Source organism: Polypterus senegalus, chromosome 2 (assembly GCF_016835505.1).
Source record: "Polypterus senegalus isolate Bchr_013 chromosome 2, ASM1683550v1, whole genome shotgun sequence".
NCBI classification, from domain to species: domain Eukaryota; kingdom Metazoa; phylum Chordata; class Cladistia; order Polypteriformes; family Polypteridae; genus Polypterus; species Polypterus senegalus.
In genome coordinates, this window is record NC_053155.1 from 237,325,292 (window position 1) to 237,345,949 (window position 20,658).

The following is a 20,658-nucleotide window of genomic DNA, read 5'->3' on the forward strand; positions in this document are numbered from 1 at the left end:
TCCTGGCTGTCTGCACACTGCAACAGATTCTTCACATGCTTCCTTATGTGCAGGCTGAGTCTGACATTTGGCCTGTAATTTTCTACACTATCATTGCTGAAATTGGCCAGAATCATATATGTATCCAGACTAAACGAAACAAAAAACATTTTTCTGGAATGTACACAGTTCAAATATTTAAAAAAGAGCACAAAGTGTGCACAATTAGGAGTTGGACAATTGTACAATATTTACAAATATTTTCATTGCTTATAAAATATTGTTTGTCAGCAGGTCAGCCTCTATTCCTGCCAAAGAAAACAAAGAATCATTCCTAATATGTTGACTTCAACAGTTCAGCCAGCTGGACATCATTTCAGTGAATAACACAAACTATTCACAAGATATGACCTAAACACTACTGCATGTAAAAGTGTACCCATGAATTCATTGAGCAGGCTGAGATACATTAAGCACGAAAACTGCGGATTGTGAGTGTGCCATTACTATAATCACGAATCACTAAATGATTGTCCTTTATTATTTGTTGTCAGAAAATGTTTCAACAATGATACATTCAAGGTTTGTATCCTTCAGCCTTTCACCATGTAGGCATCATATCAGGGAACCAGACCCGGCCTAAGTGCTTGGAGACCTCCCAGTGTATTTGCTCCAGATTGTACCGGTGGTCTGGAATGAGCACCTCCTCCATTATAGAAAGCTGGGATAGCCGGCCTCCACACATTTTCACAAATTCCACAAAAGCACTGCAGGATACTTTACACTCACCTAGTCCAACTGCAGAGAGTTGTTTGCAACGTTCAGCAATGCGGATTAACTCCTCATCTAAAGGTCTCAGCCCATTGGCGCATACAACAAGCTCTACCAACCTGGGGCAGGTCATGCCCACTCTACCTAGCACATCCTTACTAACAGAACGGCCAAAGTAGAGATGAGTGACAGGAATTTCATATCGGAAAAAAGGGTCAAACTCTTCTTCATAAAGGAAAAAGTACATGACCAAATTGAATTTTGGCGAGTGCCTCATGAGGGCATCCCAACTGCTCTTCTGAATAGTGTGAAACTGTGTCTGTCCAGGATTGTCACTCATCACATCAATGCGGAGATGTTCCAAGTTCGCATGCTTCTCTGAGGACAAAGCCAGCAGCAATTCATCACTTAATAAATAGTAGTTCAGAGCAAGCTCTCGTAAGCCATGGCACTGATCTGCAACACAAAGGATACCTAAAAGAAAGAAATTCACCAATTATTACAATCTTTAAAACAACAAACATGGTATCCAGAACTGGCTAAGTTTTAAAAAAAAAATCCATTGCATTTAGGAAATGTCTAATAAATCCAATAACATGAAATGCTTTAGATCTAGCTATAATGAAAGTACATATCTTTTATAGTGTTTAATCACACCATCTTTTATAACATGCCCCTTACGGCATTGCATAAGCCGCGAGAAAAGCTGTCAAACCATGTGACTTATCTGACTGTGCATCTTGAGGTGAATAAAGGACACGCAGACAGACAACCACAACATACGAAAGAAAGATTAGGATTTCTCTTAGTCAGAAAACATAAATAATTATGTTGTATTCCTTTACATTTTGGTGAGAAAATATTTACAATTAAATTTGGTCTTTCACTACTTTATGTTTACAGGAAGCAAAGTAGCACAGTAGTTGGCAGTGCCACCGGACAAATTCAGCATCGGGGGTTTGAATCCTGCATCAAATTGTTGGCCGAGTGGAGTCTGCATGTTCTCCTACATCTCTGTAGACTTTCCTCCAGGTGTTCTAGTGTTCCATTCATATCCCCAAAGACTCGCAGATTAAACTGAACAGAGATTCTAATGGAGTGCAAATGTGGGTGAATGCTTGAGATGACCCTGCAATGGGCCAACACCTTAAGGCATCGCTGTTTCAAACCTTGATCTCAGTGCTGCTAAACAGGACCTGTGCCCATGCAAACCTGAGTTGGATCAAGCAAGTCTGACATAGTATTTTATTTATGTTTACCTGCAATTCATTTTAATAAAGTGAATTTATTCTAAATTGGAATTACAATTTCAATTGTTTTCAAGAGGAGATCTTACATTTTCTTTTTACATTTCAGCAACTGTAATTAAAAAGAATTTTATTATTTTGCTACATTTTGTCATATTTCTATTTTAATAAAAATACTGCTTTTATCAAAAACTGTCTTGACTTAAAAAAAATGACATATTGGACAAATTTTTGTATTTTTTTCTTTTATGCCCCATGGTCTTCAATGTAAAATGCCAATGCAGGCAAGGTTTTTTTTTACATTTCTAGAAGATACCTAAATTGCGTGGCAAACGCATATATAACAAGTTTGTAAAGAAAAAAACTTAGTTATCCTCGAATGTAAATGGATGCCTGGAAATGTTATGGCCTGTTTTGTCTCTTTGTCACTTGATTTGGCACAACGGATGAGTAAAAGATGATATAAAATGTATGCTAGAAATGAAAAAAATTTCTTGGCTAAAAGTGTGGGTAGGAGAAATGATCAAAACAGAGTTAATACATGAAAAAAGTATGGCACTCCTTTTAATTCTCCAGTGCTGTTATACACATCATTTAACATATACGCAGCATTTATATTCCTGATGCCCACATATGTGTAAGTACAGTAAGCCAGCAGTCATACCATATGCTCTTCAGCACAGGTTACCCACCTGAAACTAAGCATGCTTGGGCTCGTCCATTACTTGGATGTGCCAGCAGAGGGCACTTACCCTTTGGTCTGAATGTAGATCCCAATGCCCCAGTGCAGTAAAAATGTAAAAATGGAACTATCCTTCAGATGAAACATAAAACCGAGGTCCTGATCCTTTGTAGTCAGACAAAATCCATTGACATCCTTGGTGAAGAGTAGGGTATCGCCCGATGTCCAGGCAAAATTGCCACCATGGCCTAGTCATTCTGACCCTCTAATCATCCCCTGTCTCTAATTGTCCCTCTCAACACTTCATCACCTAACTAATGTGTGGTGAGCATAATTGGCTGCCATCATACCACTCAGGTGGATGCTAAACATTAGTTGTGGCTGAAGTGGCTCCTCATTCACTGAAGCACTTTGAGTAGTGAGAAAGACTAAACTAATCACTTGATTTGTAAAACAACGAGTAGGTAAGACTACTCCAGTACCATAACTGTTAACACTTACCAGCTGGAGATACATGTGGACAGCTGCTCATCTTTAGGAGTTTCAAGGTATCACTGTTGTTTGCCACCAACACCTTAAGAGAGGGATCATCTACGGGTGTGTCATCAATCTTCAGCGAAGAGAGGGATTTCGAGTTGACAAACACTACAGTCAAGGCTGAAATAAAATATGACTGTGGACAGAAACACAGGATTAGCTTTTGCTTCTATGCATCCATCCATCTATTTTTTCACTTGCTTATTTATTACAGGAGCAGAAGTTGTGAAAAAGTCAGACCTGTCATTCTGAGAGCCATACAAATGTACAAAGAGAGCATGGGTTTGACCGAATCATTTTGGACAATTTCGGACAATTGCTAAATCTTAAAATAGTGGGACATTATGACAAGGTGAAAAACCCAGAAGGGTATCCTAGCTTATAAATGGTCAAAGGCATAACTGCTGGGTAGGGACATTTTTTTCATCTCCATGCTATCACCACTGATTGTAGATCCTATAGAGATGTACGAAAAGACACTGTTTTTAGGTTCAAATAATGACACTCTTGAAACAGGATAATAAGCATGCAAAGAGCCTAATTTCTAGTCTTCAATCGAATCCCACATAATCAAAAGCTGAACAAAGCAAAATTCTAACCACTGATACTTTAAAATCCATTCTAAAATCCTTCACCAATGAAGTTTATGTGTTGAAAGATGCATTCCCTTGTTGTCAGAATAATAACTAACTATAGAAGGGATATCAAACCACAAAAGATTTGGTAAGAATTACATGATAGAGACAATGTGTAGGGATTTTAGATGAACAAAGAATACTATTTATCCTGACACAAATTAGCAAAACTAGACAACAAAGAAAAATAAAATGATGAAAGAGTATGTAATAAGAAGTGGAATGCACACAACTCATTAATATCTAAAATGTTCGTAAGTGGATTTTATAACGCCACAAGAGGTAAATGAAAACAAACTAATCAATAAAAACAAATTTTAGAAAATAGGGCACAACAGACAACAGGACTGGTAGGTTTTTCCATTAAGTACTTACACATGTCAAACAATAGATCAGACTGCCAAAAAGGTTTAAATACAACATAATAAATATAACATACTGGACATGAAGAAATATCTTGTGTGGTGACAGTGAATAGGAGATATACATTGAGCCACGTGAAATAATATAGCAAGTCCCTAAGGTAAAACTGGGATGCTGGAAAGACAAAGACTACAACGAAATAATAATACATACTTAAAAAAAAAACAAAAAAAAAAAAACATTGTTACCTTCTATTACAGATAAACTTGGAATTTTTGGTTTGCTTTTATCTAATAGCTGTACAAAGTAATATTATACTTGTAGTGTTTATGCATGGTGCAATGTTCATTTTCATAATTACCAAGCTAACCAGAAGTGATGAAAGAAATAAAAAATGTTCTAATGATGGATATTTTTATTTGATAAAAATATAATTGTTAGGAAAGACAGTACACAGTAGGAACATGTAAATGTGCCTCTGTAATTCACAGAGACCTGGTTTCTGAATTGCCATGTAAACCCTTCTTTTGGTTAGTGAAAATGGGTTAAGGATGTTGTAGTCTGAACATATCCATTGCACTCTGTCAGCCTGCACATGCTTTCAGCAGCCATGGGTACAAGTGTCCAAAAAATAAAATTTCCAGAGGCAAATGTTTGGTCAACTGCATTATTCAATCTCCTGGCTGAAATTATCTGTCTCAATATTTCAGAATCACTAAATTTACGTTGATGAGCAGAATGTAAAGTGCTACACTAAACAACATAATCTTGAAAGTAACGGTAAAACATGTGCCATAGTCTGGTTATTTTTTAAATTAACGAGTAATCTAATCCAATACTTATACTGTGTTGCTTGCATTATTATTATTATTATTCTAGCAGCAATAGGTGTAAGGCAAAAAGCACACATAACAGGTACTTTGCAGGGTTCAATCACACAGCCAAGCAGAAAAGAGTGTGCTATGTGCAATCCATCAACACATACCTATAAACAAAGTGTCACTTGGACTAAATATATTTATAAAACAAAAGGAAATTATCACAGGCATCACGCTTATTTTAGGATTCATGATGGCGGATGATGACTTCTTGTGCAGTTTAATGACGTTGGAGTGTTTTGACCAAGTAGAACTCCAGAACATTACTTGCTCATTTAAATATATGTTTTGAAGAAACCAAGTTTCTGCCTTAATCAGCTTATTAATCATAAACCGATTATTTGTGTGCATGTAAATGCACTCAAGTGATGCAGCTTTATCATCCAGGGTTTGAATTCTATTCTGGGTATTTGCATTTGTTTGTACATTCTCCCCTGGTCTATGTTGATTGTTCTCTAGGAACTCCAGTTTTCCTCCAACACGCAAAAGACATTTAGCTCTATACTGACCTGTTGCGTTGTGGGAGTCTCAAAAAATACTGTCCAGTCCAGTCTGGTTTCTCACATGATAAGTTCTACCTCCTGCAACCCTGAACTAATGAGATAACAGAAGCACAAAACTGATCTGATACAATAAAAGAGGTGACAGAAATGGGCACACCCCAACAGGGCTCATAAAAAAGTCACCAATTAACCTAACACACACATTTTTGGGATAATGAAGGATACCTCATTGTGGTGGGGAGGCACCAAATGTACAAAACATAAATACATAAGTGCACAAACTTCTCAGGCCAGGACATAAACCAAAAACACTGGGAGAGCTGGTGAGAAATATACGTTAAACACATCACTTGGATACCATTCAGATTTCCTTATGTGTTTTATATTTGTGTTACTGTTGAGTTATTCTGGGTAAACAGTTTACCTTTATATATCCCTTGATATCTGTTAATTTTGGCTTCTTTAAATTGATTTAAAAATGTTGCTGCTGGTTTTCAAATCAGTGCATGGGTATGCTCCTATCTTCCCATCTGAATTGTGTGTTTTACAGTAGCCATCCAGATATCTTAAGTCTACTGGTCAGTTGTCTCTTGTAGTCCCACATACTATATAGAACACTAAAGGGTGACAGGGCTTTTGCAGCCTACGCATCACATTTGTGGAATTCTTTACCTTGTTACATTAAAGATTCACCTTCAATTGACTAGACTGAAGACTTTCTTTTTTTTTCTCTTTAACTTTTCTGTATCTTCATGGTTACTCGTAATCCCACCCACCTAGTCAATGTTTTGTTTCACTCTACTGTTGTTATATTATGTTTTATGAATTTTTACTTACATTTTTCTTTCTTGTTAGTTTTGTCTTTTGCTTATTGTATGGTCTATGTAAAGCACTCTGGTTACAGTATTGATGTTGTCTTAAATTTGCTCTATAAATAAACTGACACTGACAATACTTCAACTAGAGCTGTCACATACAATGAGTTAGAATAAATACTTTTACACAAACTTTTAAATTTGTATTAAAAAAAAGAAAGTCTAATTGTATGTCTTTCCACTCAGCTTTGTGTTGCTGCAGTAAACATGCTGTGACATTTGCTGGAGGACTTCACTCTGCAGGGAATTCAAACAAAGTTACATGTGCTGTTTAGAGGTTTTTCAGGCAAAGCAATCTGCAAAATGTGAATTATGTGATGCAGAAAGTTCCAGGTGTACAGATTTTATAAATTTTTTTAACACTGCCAATTTAAGCATCAAAAGAGTTGTCACTTGTAGATTCAGAATATTTGTATTTTGAAATGGTTAGTTTTTATCATTATCACTAATAAATACTGATAATAAGTGAATATTAAAAAAAAAAATCACACTGCACTGTAGCATGTAGAGACTCTTAAGTTCCTCTATTTACGGAAAGTATTCAGACCCCCTTCAATTTTTCACTCTTTGTTATATTGCAGCCATTTGCTAAAATCATTTAAATTATTTTTTTTCCTCATTAATGTACACACAGCACCCCATATTGACAGACAAAAAAAGAATTTTTGAAATTGTTGCAGATTTATTAAAAAAGAAAAACTGAAATATCACATGGTCCTAAGTATTCAGACCCTTTGCTCAGTATTTAGTAGAAGCACCCTTTTGAGCTAATACAGCCATGAGTCTTCTTGGGAAAGATGCAACAAGTTTTTCACACCTGGATTTGGGGATCCTCTGCCATTCCTCCTTGCAGATTCTCTCCAGTTCTGTCAGGTTGGATGGTAAACGTTGGTGCACAGCCATTTTTAGGTCTCTCCAGAGATGCTCAATTGGGTTTAAGTCAGGGCTCTGGCTGGGCCATTCAAGAACAGTCACAGAGTTGTTGTGAAGCCACTCTTTCGTTATTTTAGCTGTGTGCTTAGGGTCATTGTCTTGTTGGAAGGTAAACCTTCGGCCCAGTCTGAGGTCCTTAGCACTCTGGAGAAAGTTTTTGTCCAGGATATCCCTGTACTTGGCCGCATTCATCTTTCCCTCAATTGCAACCAGTCGTCCTGTCCCTGCAGCTGAAAAACACCCCACAGCATGATGCTGCCACCGCCATGCTTCACTGTGGGGACTGTATTGGACAAGTGATGAGCAGTGCCTGGTTGTCTCCACACATACCGCTTAGAATTAAGGCCAAAAGTTCTATCTTGGTCTCATCAGACCAGAGAATCTTATTTCTCACCATCTCAGAGTCCTTCAGGTGTCTTTTAGCAAACTCCATGCGGGCTGTCATGTGTCTTGCACTGAGGAGAGGCTTCCGACAGGCCACTCTGCCATAAAGCCCTGACTGGTGGAGGGCTGCAGTGATGGTTGACTTTCTACAACTTTCTCCCATCTCCTGACTGCATCTCTGGAGCTCAGCCAAAGTGATCTTTGGGTTCTTCTTTACCTCTCTCACCAAGGCTCTTCTCCCCCGGACGGCCAGCTCTAGGAAGGGTTCTGGTTGTCCTAAACGTCTTCCATTTAAGGATTATGGAGGCCACTGTGCTCTTGGGAACCTTAAGTGCAGCAGAAATTTTTTTGTTTTTTTGTGCCTTGCCACAATTCTGTCTCTGAGCTCTTCAGGCAGTTCCTTTGACCTCATGATTCTCATTTGCTCTGACATGCATTGTGAGCTGTAAGGTCTTATATAGACAGGTGTGTGGCTTTCCTAATCAAGTCCAATCAGTATAATCAAACACAGCTGGACTCAAATGAAGGTGATCTCAAGGATGATCAGAAGAAATGGAAAGCACCTGAGTTAAATATATGAGTGTCACAGCAAAGGGTCTGAATACTGAGGACCATGTGATATTTCAGTTTTTCTTTTTTAATAAATCTGCAACAATTTTAAAAATATTTTTTTGTCTGTCAATATGGGGTGCTGTGTGTACATTAATGAGGGAAAAAATTAATTTAAATGATTTTAGCAAATGGCTGCAATATCACAAAGAGTGAAAAATTGAAGGGGGTCTGAATACTTTCCGTACCCACTGTACATACAAGAGCCTTCTTAGCAGGACAGCCTGCTCTCAATGTCCGTGTGCATCTGACACTACTGATGTATGCACAATTGTCGCTACTTTAAGACCAAAACAATCCTTTTGTAATGGAAAATATCTGACCATAGGATAAAATAGCAGAATACGGTTTCTTTGATTAGGTCACTGTGTATTCACAGAGATTCCCATTTTTGTGAAGGCTTGTGTTTTTAAGTGTCACTTTATTAAAGCTGCAGTTTTTATTATCCATGTTTTAAGCAACAGTGTACAGTACAGGCCATAAGCATGTCATACTGTTGGGACATACCACAAGCCAAAAAAAAAGAAGTGAATATATTGATTATATAGCAATATATGTGTATGTGTGTGTGTGTCTTTTGTTGGTTTTGTATTAGTGTCACTATTCTGAAGAGACAAGCAGGTATGAAATTCATTCTACTATGTACACAATAATAAACCTGAACTTGAAGTGCAGACATGCCTATCTTGAACTAATACCATGAGATCAGTGTTCTCGGCTTCTGGGCAAGCAAAATAATCTGATTACCTTCCCCGGTTGCTTCAGCATGAAAAGCTTCTGTAAGAACTGTGTACCAATATAGTCAGTTACAGTTTCAAGATATACTGAGAAGACAAAAAAGAACAGACTGATCTCTAATACACCTGAAACATTAAATAGCAGTCCACCGATGTAAAAAGCCCAAAGAAAAGTTCATACATGTGGTTTTCAATCTTTGTAGTTTTAAAAATGTTTTTAAATAAATTTACAACTTACAAATCCTAGGATTTACAGGAAAGTTCATGTATGATCAAATTCATGGGAATTTAAGGTAAAATCTATTTTTATGATTGTTTTATAAATGTGGACCCTAGAATTTACAAAACAAACAGAGAAAGAAACTTCAAGGTTTTCAGTTCAAATCCTCAGTATTTCTTTGTCTGATAGAGTTTCCAACCCCAAAGACTTCTAACATGCTGATATACAAGGCATGTGTAATGTATGCAAGAAAGTTAAATCCTAAGAAAAAATGTATTTTTGAGGAACTTGCCCATGGGAAGAGTTCAGTAGGACACCCAAAACTGCCCTTTAAAGATGTTTGCAAGTGAGACATGGAGTCTACAGGTGTGAACACCAAGCACCAGGGGGGAAGTTACACACTACTACACAACTTTAAAACAGGGAAATGAGAAACTTGCACATGGCTGAAGAAAAGCAGCACACTGCATGACCAAACCTGTACATTAGAACTACCACTGTACTAGAGCCTATTAACTCAGACATTGGTCTTGCTGTAACCAAAATCGGAAGAGTGCACGTCCAGAGTCATTCATGACAGACAAAGGCATGCTATGAGAAAATAAAATTTAATTACACACAGTATTTGCTAATAACTATTTTCTGTTTAACTTTGTAATTTACTTTTTCCCAAATGAAATTTACTGAAATTACAAAAAAGAAGAAGAAAAAAAAAAAAACTTGAATGTAAATAAAAAGACTTGAGCAGCCCATCACAGACACAGGTCATATATTCTTGAAGGAAGCAGAAGAAATACAAATCTCTTACCTTTGGTAATTCCATGAAGCTTGGCCTTGCTGTTGAAATCAACCCCAGAGTTTTAAGTGAACAGTTTACTAGCTGAGATAGTATATCACAGGCGGCTTCTGCCGATTCCTTACTGCTGTCCACCTTGAAGGAAAACACAGGACAGTCAATGTTTTGTATTTATAAACCTTTGTCCTAATTTTGGTCTAATCAGGAAGCCATGTACTGACTGAATGGCACCAACCACTACACTCACCCCCAAAATATTTATAATAACTTTTGAATTATAGAATTAAACTAGTCAATTTAAGCCTGTTAATGTTATTAAAAATGTGTGTCCACTGTGGGCTAGGCTTGGGCGGTAAAACGGTAATATGGTATCCCGCGGGATCTAAAAATAGCAACGGTGTCAGTTTCAATACCGTTATACCGTCATAAAAACAATACAATTATATAGGAGACAAGGATTAAATATTAAATATAATTTATTTAATGCCTAAAAATGCGTATGCGATGCGTGGTTGTCATCACGTGACAGTGTGGAGGAGAAAGAGAGAGGTGGGGAAAGATGGCGAGTCGCGCACCAAGTGACCTGGTCTCGAAAAAGAACACAACTTCTGCAGTTTGGCATAATTTCGGGTTTCGGCCGAACGAGAAGGGAGAGGCAGTAAATACGGACGAGGCAATTTGCAAATTGTGCAACAAAAAGGTGACCGCGAGAGATGGAAATATCTCGAACCTAAGGTCGCATATATGAAACCACCATCCACTCACTGCTGCGAGGATGGACCCGAGTTCACTCAGTGCAACAGTTTCAACGCCTCCCGATGCAGGACCAACAACAACAATTAGGTCCACCGCCAGTATGCAGGCGACAATAATGGGGGCCTTCGGGAAAGCAACAAAGTACAAAAGGGACAGTGTCCGTTGGAAAACCTGTACTGATGCAGTGACAAAATACTTGGCGAAAGAAATGGTCTCTTTCCACACAGTGGAAAAAAGTTCTTTACGGACATAGTAAAGGTCCTAGATGCCCAGTACGAGCTGCCTGGACGGAAATATTTCTCACAAACAGCCGTCCCACATTTATATAGTAAAGTTAGAGACAATGTTCAAGTGCTGCTGTCAGCGGCAGACAGTTATTCCTTAACAACTGACATGTGGTCGTCAGTTAACATGACACCATATATGTCTCTGACTGTCCATACTATTACACCTGACTGGAAACTTGAATCCAAATGCCTTCAAACTACGTATTTTCCTGAGAGTCATACAACGGACAATCTTGCTGCTGTGCTCAGAGCTGCACTTCAGGAATGGCAACTTGACGAGAAAAAACTTTCAGCCATAACCACTGACAACGCTGCCAACATTCATGCGGCAATCAGGTCCCTGCATTGGCCGTGGCTATACTGCTTCGGTCTCAATCTAAACTTGGCTGTCACAAATGGATTGCATGACTAGAGGCAAAAAAACGAGCGTGCCCTCGGACTATGCCGTAATATTGTCGGGGCCTTTTCACACAGCTGGCAACGTAAGCATGAACTCCACAAGAAGCAAGTGGACTTGGGACTCCCAAAACATAGTCTCATAACGGGAAGCATAAAACGTGCAGAGAGTTCCTCAGGGGCAGGGGCTCAAATATAAAAAAAGGGGCATATAGGTCGCATATACTTTGCACCACATAAATAAATTATATTGAAAAGTAGGCTATATTAAAATAGAAAACCATTTTTTAAATTGTAATTTTTTTCCTGTATTTTTTATCAAGTAAATGCAGGCTTGATGCGCATAAGGGACTTATTTAGCCTAAAATAAATGTGCATGAAAATTTGACCAAATGGAATAATATACATTAATGGACTTATTTATTTATGCATTCATTCGTTTATTTAGGGCTATTTATTCATTCATTTGTTTATGCCCATTTATTCATTCATTAGTTTATTTAGGCCTATTCATTCATTTAATCGTTTATTCATCATTCATTAATTCATCCATCCATCCATCCGTCAGCAGGACTGCGCAACTCGCTGGGGCTCCAAACTGGAAATGGTGGAGCGAATCCTCGAGCAGGCCCAAGCAATCAGACACGTCCTGTCTGATGACAGAAGGAGCAGCCTGTCCCTGACCTGGCAGGACATGGACGTCTTGAAAGCTGTTCACGAAGCACTGAAACCAGTCGGTGACTTCACTGATATTTTGTCAGGAGAAAATTATGTGACCAGTTCCTGTATCCTCCCCATAGTACAGCTCTGCAGGGACAATGTGTTGGCTGCGTCAGAAAATGACCTCCAGCTAACCAAGTCAACCAAAACTGGAATTCTAAGAAAGCTGGAGGCCAAGTATGAATCCAATTCAGTGCGCAAAATTTTGCAAAATGCACTTTTTTTGACCCTCGTTACTGTGGAGGATATGAGACGGATGACAACGCATTGGCTGAGACCAAGGCTGAATTACAGGCTGAGATCGTGAGCTTAGCAGCAGCAGGTCCAGTGGCCATCAGAGTGGAAGAGGGAGAGGAGCAACCTGCACCCTCACAAAAAAAGAGGACTCTGGGGAGTATGCTGCAAAAAAAATCTGATGCAATGGCAGGTCCCGTCGGCATCGACACCATAGAGGACCGAGTCGGAGCTGAAATAACAGCCTACTGTTTGGAGCCAGTTACTCAAGGAGACGAGGACCCATTTCTCTGGTGGAAAAATGCTGCCAGGTGTTTTCCCCAGATGTCGCGAGTGTCACGAAAGTACCTGTGCGTCTGTGCCACAAGCATACCATCGGAGCGGGTTTTCAGCACCGCAGGTAAAGTTGTCGGTCCACAACATGCCCTGTTAAAGCTGGACAAAGTAAACATGCTGGTTTTTCTAGCAAGAAATCTTGAATAGATTGATGCCACTTGCCATTCGTTCCTATTCGCACTGTGTTTATTTTTATTTATTTAATTGATTCAGGTATTTTTATTTGGTTTACGTTAAAAACGATACTGGAAAGAAGACGTTTTTGTTTAGGACTTTTGCTTTGCAATACTTTTTATAATATGGATGATGTTTACGTTAATTCAACTCTGGTTGACTGTTGTGGGTCTATTTGCACTTTTTTATAAGCTGCTCTTCTTTGTTATTAAAAGTTGTTCAGGCGGGGTGATTTAATTTAATTGATTTGTGTGCGCATCTCTGTGCGAAAACTGTTCTGGATGTTTATGTTAATTTAATTCTGTTTGACTGTTGTATTTGCACTTTTTTATAAACTGCTATTTGTTGCTAATAAAAGTTAATATTGTTCTGCATGTTATTTTGTTATTGTTTCAGTATTAGTGTTTGATATTCAGTTTCTGAACAGTTTAGGCACAAGCCAACAGTTTGGTGACGCTGTCTGAGCCTTACGTCACAAATTTTTTATTATTCACGGTAATACCGTATACCGAGGTAAAATAGGGAGGAGGTTTGACGGTATCAAAATTTGGATACCGCCCAACCCTACTGTAGGCACTGTAATGTATTTTGGTTATCCAACATTTATAAATTATCTTTACTTCCTAATATGGCCTGTGTGTGTTACAGTTTAATTTTTTTATTTTCTGCATTGCTAAAGACTTTTACTATGTACTTGTGCCTGTCTGACCTCCTATTAGTAAAAATGCTTACAATCCGCCTGAAAGTCATTTTCAAAGTCTTCCTTCTAAAGACATACACTGGATCTCAAAAAACTATTTATTTAGCTAAAGTATAATGCAAAGCTTATATATTTCTGCAAGTTTTTTCTTTCAGAATTTCCAATGTGAGGTACGTTAATTAGGCGATTCCTTTCATAATACAGTCAAGCGCAGATATCTGGCCAAACGAGTGGAGGTCATTTGTACTTATGGAGAAGGGCCGTGGGAAAACAATAGGGTGATAATGTTCTAGAAATTGCCAAAACCAGCCACTACAAGCCAAGCCATACCAAAGGAGCAAACCACCTTCTTCCCGTCCTGTGCCCTGCATACTCTTCTATATACCATCTCTTTAAATAGAATCGCTTTCTCTAATGGAGGAGCACCCCGACGCCCTTTGAGGGGGGCGAGTGAAGCGAGAAGGGGCCAGAGCCCCTACTTTCCTAAATATTGATTTGAAAATTCAACACACTGTCCAGTCCTTGTTGCAACCCTTGCAACTGGTTCTGGGTTGCTCATCTTGCAAGGACTAGCAGACAAATCTGATGTGCCATCCTGCTATGAATACTTTTAAGCTTGGTCTTAGAAAGTGTATAAAGGTTTTATATTATTCTGCAATTTTAATGTTGTGAGCTGTACTGTAATAATTTACTTTTATGTTTTTTAATTTCTAAAATACTTAACAGAATTTGATTCCAACTCTTCTTTTCCAGATAAGTTATTTTTTAATTTACATTTTTAGTTCTACTAGCCAACCTGCGGCGTAGCATACGCCGCATAATCAGGCCGCTTTTTAAATGATTTTTAAGCACAGAGGAAAAAATAAACATTTGAAAAATCAGTAATGTAATAAACCACCAAGAAAAGTAACATTGCAACAATGCACGCTACGAACCAACATACAATTGTCCGTGACTGAAAACCAGAGGAGCGCCGTCGCGCTTTCTCCTTCCAAAGCGAAGGACGGGGTTGAACGGCACTCGTTCAGTACGCACTGCCCGCTTATGTGCCACAGAGTCGCTTTCGTCTGTGTACAGTCCACATGCACCTGTGAGTCACATTGACTGTTAATTTTCCAAACACCGCCTCAGTCGGTTTCCACATTGATTTTTCATTGTTCTTTGCGGTTCCGGCTGCTTTTTTATTTTTATATATAATCCACCAAGTCACCCGACCATGGGGGGCTTTACAAAGGGCAGGGACGTAATCAGTGCGAGCGTATGACCCGCATGTACTGGGAATTTCTTGTTCGTGGGGAACAATTGGAAGCCACGGTCTCCATCACGAATGGGGTTTAACGGCTTACCCACGCCTCCTTGGCCGGTAGACACACGTTGATCCTTTCAGTGTAGCGTGCGTGCAGTACCGGACATACAAGTGCATCACAGACCTGTTAATGCTCAATCTCACGTGGCTCTAAGAATTTGGACGACGACCGCTATTGGGTCGTGTAACTATTTAGCAGGCGGGAGTCTCGTTCGTTTTCTGAAATAACCAGCCAAATCGCTCCACCAACTAAGAACTGCCATGCACCACCACCCACAGAATCGAGAAAGAGCTATCAATCTGTCAATCCTGTCCGTGTCCGGGCCGGGTGAGGTTTCCTGTGTTGAGTCAAATGAAGCGAAAGGCTCCACACCTGGTGGTGCTCTTCCGTCAATTCCTTTAAGTTTCAGCTTTGTAACCATACTCCCCCCTGAACCCAAAGACTTTGGTTACCCGGTTGGTGAAGCAGGTGAGACGGTAATGAAACAGAGGCACAGGGCTTATTGGTTTTTAAAGACTGCTTCCTTCATTGGGTTTTAACTAATGCACGGAACGAACCAACACACAATCGTCCATGTGGCGCGGAGGGTGGAACGGGAGGAGAGGAGAAGGACATCCACTCCGCTCCCTCCATCATGCTAGTCTGCTGATTTCTCGTTCAGTATACACTGCCTGCTCATGTGCCCACCTCCAACTCGTCACTCGAGTCTTCGCACAGTCCAGATGCACCTGTGACTCACGTAGACTTTTCATTGCTCTGTGCGGTTTTGGCTGCCTTTCTATATATAATCCACCAAGACACCCGACCACGGTGGGAGGGGGGTGTGTACAAAGTGCAGAAGCATCTAAGAAGACGCATGTTTGTCACGGAAGCGAATTGCTGTATATAGCGTGTAAAACAGCTTGCTATGGTGCACGCGGTCGTGCGTCGTAACCGAAAACTCGTTTTTTAAAGACTGCTCACTTCATTGTGTTTTTACCTCAGTTGTAAAGGAACGTTTTAAGGATCCCATGGGATACCCCTCACAAACAATTTCACATGCTGCATATGGAGATTCACCTCCGCAAGAAACATGCCTCTATGAACAGTCAATGTGGGTCGGAGCTGCATGTGACCTCTACGACAGACGAATATAAATGACGCCGGTTTTTCTGTGTCGTCACGTCCGAGTTGGTGGGCGTGACTCTGTGAGTTGTCGTCGTATCCAATGGTCTTGGAGTTGGTGGGCGTGGCTCCTTCCTGCGTGCGCCATAGGTGTCTCACTTGTCGGCGGCTTAGTGAATCCACGCCCCTTCTGGCGTGCTTTCCATGGTCGTCTTGCCTTAGTGAATTATATATATATATAGATATTTATTTCATATAGTTTCTCATATGGTCTAGTGGTTAGGATTCCTGGTTTTCACCCTGGCGGCCCGGGTTCGACTCCCGGTATGGGAACAACATGCTTTTGAGGCAGAAGACATTCCAAAGCACACACTTTATTTATCCAAATATTAGTGTGTCCATACAACCAAGACTGTATTTGCTCTCAACACAAGCTGTGCATTTTCCAGCAATTGGAAACATGAATGTTGTGCTTTTGATACTTCCAAGAGCTGGCTACAATTACAGCATAAGTGAATCTAAAGGGTGAACTCAACTACACTGGATCTATGAAGCAGTACCTCTAACCACTAAGGCACTGTCCCGCTTTGGTTAAATATAGCCATATCAAAATACAGCAGCAAGCTTCTTCCAAGAATTACACTGAATGTCGGTTAAACTGGGACAATGCTTAATTTGGAAGATACCCAGTTTAATTTAAAGAACTACTTTAATAACCATCTGTAACATTCTTATTTTTGGAACATCACAAAGATTTGCTAAATACATTATGCGACATGATGTGGGGCTAACCAACTGTACTTGGCTCCTACCTATTATAAACCAAGCCGCACATATACTGTAACTCACCTTAAAACTGACATACTGCAGATGGTTTGAATGTTTTTTAATGATCTGTTTGATGAGGTCAGGATGGGTGGCTTTCAGGTAAGATGTTGCAGGCTGGCTCAGTTCAAATTCAAAGCACCTCCATAGTTCTGGCATGTGAAAGGCCTGGTTCCAGCTTCTGCAAACTTGTGAGGCATGTGCCCGGTCTAAAAGGGGCAGGCATTTAAAAATTTCCAAAACAACATCCTGTGGCAGCGTGCTCCAGTCCACAAAGGTGTCAAAAGAGGTGGCATCTGTGGTTTTCACCTTCTTGCAACCCTTCTTAAATTCTTTAAAAGGTGATCTGCACTCATCCTCAAGACTTTTTCTGCCACGTTTCATTCTTTCACACTAGGAAGAAAAAAAAAAACAACAAACAAACTTTGAAAATATTAAAACAACTACTCACACCGCACAACTTAAAAGTATAAAGAATAAGTTTAGATCATAACAAATTTCCTGGGAGATGCAGCTGTACTTTATAAGCTATACTTCACAGCCATACTCAAGTTTAGTGCATGAAGAAAACATGAGTAGCTACTGTGTTTTAGAGCAATAAATGTTTCTATTGAGAACACTGCATCAAAAGCCAAATCCTGTATAATGACATCACTGGGCATTTTAATAGTCAAAGGCCATCGTCTGGTAAACCTGCTTTTATCACGGCACCAAAAATGTAAATGTACTGCAACATGGAATGGGACATCTTCTAGCGGTTAGATAATGCTGAATTACAATGCAAAGATCTAAACAGACACACAATCTAAATCCAATGCAGGATTTCTGTATACCTTGAGGGGTGCATATTGAGTACTTGAAAGATTAAGAAAACCCTGTAAGAGTTCTTTTACAAATTAGTTTTAGACTGCATGTTTACATGATAGCCAGTAACTGAGAAATAAAACTCAAACAGTGTTCAATTATTATTTTTTTTTTTTGAATAATCCTTTAAAGAAAGAAGGAGCAATAAAAGCACTATGTTTAAAAATACAAAACTGAACTGAAGATAGTTTTAAGTGGGAATGTCACTCAGTGCCTGACTGGAACCCATGAAGTCATCTCAAAAAGGTCTCAGATTTTTTGTTTCACTTTACTTTTATGTGGTTTTTCTGACTGAACGTATGCATTACTCTGCCCTTTACACTGGTAAACTATATTGCACTTCTCCAAGAATAAGGAGCACTACTACCACTGGTACAGAAAGTGCAATGCTTAAGGTGTTCTCCTTATTTGTGTGGAAAAGGCACCTTTGGCAGTTGCTAAAGCAATGCACAGAAAATTGCTAACAGCAGCCACCCTGCAACGGGTGACGCCTCAGCACCACAAGTTTGAATAGAGTTATACTTCGGGTGAAAATCTGTAAAGAGGAAATTTCTAAAAGCATGAAAGTTCCATTTGCAAAACAAAATCACATGCCCATTTTTGCATGGAAATAACTAAAATATGTGAGACCCTATGCATGAAGGGAAAAAAAACAGTGTTGAAAGCATCTTACCATACGAATAATTACACATCTACGCATATAACTCTTCATTGCTCAACTATTTTGATTTAAAACGAATATGAATTCAAGCTGTATGACTTAAACAAACTGCTGAATCCAAATCTACAGTTTGAGTCAGTCAATCAGTACATCCAAAAAGCAAGTAGAATGAGCCAGGTACTCAAAGAGCACATTGCCTTTTTTGGTTTGTTACAGCTTCAGGTGTATTAAGCACCCATTAAAACATAGTCACTGCAATGAAACTTGAATTGTAGTTCTCTCCTTTCTCTCATAATATTTGGGTCAAAATTTCCCTGTTAACTGCTAAAATTCTGTTACCACCACTTTGCATTCACGAACCAAAGAGTCCCTGTGCGATGATGGCCACTGGGCACTTGGGAGGGTATTAATTACAAGATGACTGGCAAAACCAACGATTCTGTTGTGCTCATCTGCAGGTGGCTACTTTAACATTGGGCATGTGAACGAAATAAGGAAAACCTCAAAAGGGGAAAAATGGCCAAATTTAATTGAAAACTTCATCAAACTCATATAAGCAGTTTCTGTCTTGTCAATGACGAAACTACAACGTGTACTTAAACTTGCTGGATTTTCACCCTGAATACATCGGTTGGCATAAAAGACAGGAGACACAGTGCTACTCCGGAGACGAGCTACTGGTTAGCCTTGCGACTTTGCAGATTAGCTATGCACAGCTCCGACTAACAGACACAAACCTCGAACAGATATGAATCAGGTGATGCGCTCGCTACGTCGGACCACACGCCCACTTTCCCCTCCAGTGTAAACAAACCACTAGGGGACCACCACAGAAACGCACCCCGTGTTAGTTCACTGGAGGAGAGCAGCGCCACGTTTCGTGCAGATGTCACGCCAGCTGTTCTTTTTTTTTTTAAAATAAAAAATAAGTGTATTCGTCCATCACGTATATGAGGCCGACAGACATCCCTTGACAGAATATCTCCTCCATATCTAACCCCACTACTGCACCACCGTCTCCGCCTCTCACCTGCAGGTCGCAGTTTGTTGACATGCAGACTCGCTCTCACCATCAGTTCGGGTCTCCGTGCTCGATTTCCTTCTGACGAACGTTCATGCAACTCCCTCAGTAGACAGACACGTATTAGCGGCTAACGCTCGCTTTCCAGGTACGCACTCTCTCTTCGGCTGGCCACACCAACGAAAATGGCGTAGTTCTTGTTTTCCCAACACAGAGCAATGGATTGTGGGGGGCCGTGGGAAACTGAATTAGGTCTCGCCGGCGTCTTCCTGTAGGGGGCGTTCGAACACACGCCGTAGGCCGAAGAGTTTTAGTCGCTTTAACGGATTTATCTTGATATGGCCCTCTAAAGCACCGTACATGGCTAGAAGACATTTTGTTACTACAAGCAAACCGAAGACATTGATCACCAGACAAAAACGAAAGCACGTGAGTTGGAGATCAAAGTCCAAGTGTCAGATAAAGCAGCGGCTCTCAAGTTCAGTCCAGGACGGTGGCCCCCTGCAGGTTTTTGGCACCAGTTTCTTCTCTTCAGTGAACTCCTGTTTCAGTAAAGTGAGCCGTTATTTCCCAATTTCCATGTTTTTTGCATCCGTCCAGAAATTACTAACTGGACTTTCTATGTTTTTTCTCAATGAAGTAGAAATTTACATGTGGTAGATGGGGAAGAACACATTCTTTCTTTTTGTTTTTTAACATTTCTGGTTAAGATAACAGGCTCACATGTGAATAACACTGAAATAGCTTCTCCTTTTGAAGTTACCGGTGTCTGTTCTGCACAACATTATTTGTCTGTATTTAGATACAATTAAAAAAGAAGTTAATTAAAAAAAAGTAAGCAATTAAAGATACAGAAAAAAATACAAATGTCTTCCTACAAGTGTAAAATTGACACTACTGCACTTTTCTAAATGCAAAATAAAATGAAGAAAAAAATAAACGAGTAATCTAATTACACAATGAGATCCATTAAAGGTACAGATGACTGACTTCTGTGTGTGGCTGATGTGCCTAATCAGCCCTCTCCTTACAGCTCAGTCCTGCTCCTCCACTCCATTCAGACCCTTTCCTTTAAATCTTCTTTCACTTTATCCATCCATCTCTGTTTTGACCTCCCTCACTCA

At 39.6% G+C, this 20,658-nt stretch overlaps 1 protein-coding gene and 1 non-coding gene across 3 annotated transcripts; one reads left to right on the top strand and one right to left on the bottom strand.

The window, feature by feature from the left end:
* Positions 1–498: 498 nt before the first annotated feature.
* Positions 499–20,070, bottom strand: fbxl3a (F-box and leucine-rich repeat protein 3a). Of its 2 annotated transcripts, none has more exons than XM_039745367.1 (5): positions 19,584–20,070; positions 17,013–17,381; positions 10,162–10,284; positions 3,181–3,352; positions 499–1,224 (listed from the first exon to the last, which is right to left on the bottom strand). In XM_039745367.1, exons 1-5 carry the CDS (start codon positions 19,584–19,586, stop codon positions 581–583), a joined length of 1,311 nt encoding a protein of 436 aa, XP_039601301.1. In that variant the 5' UTR covers positions 19,587–20,070; the 3' UTR covers positions 499–580. The 2 variants fall into 2 exon arrangements, with proteins under 2 accessions (XP_039601301.1, XP_039601300.1); XM_039745366.1 differs by having other exon boundaries at positions 19,544–20,069.
* trnae-uuc lies at positions 16,425–16,496 on the top strand. The gene has a single exon. It is a non-coding gene; the product is annotated as a tRNA-Glu (tRNA).
* Positions 20,071–20,658: the final 588 nt, after the last annotated feature.

Excerpts from the sequence above, each read along its gene's own strand:
- fbxl3a (XM_039745366.1), bottom strand. The coding sequence starts at position 19,567 with ATGTCAACAAACTGCGACCTGCAG. Across the intron at positions 10,285-17,012 it reads TGCAGTATGTCAGTTTTAAG|GTGGACAGCAGTAAGGAATC; the intron begins GTGAGTTACAGT and ends TTTTCCTTCAAG. Across the intron at positions 1,225-3,180 it reads TCCACATGTATCTCCAGCTG|GTATCCTTTGTGTTGCAGAT; the intron begins GTAAGTGTTAAC and ends TCTTTCTTTTAG.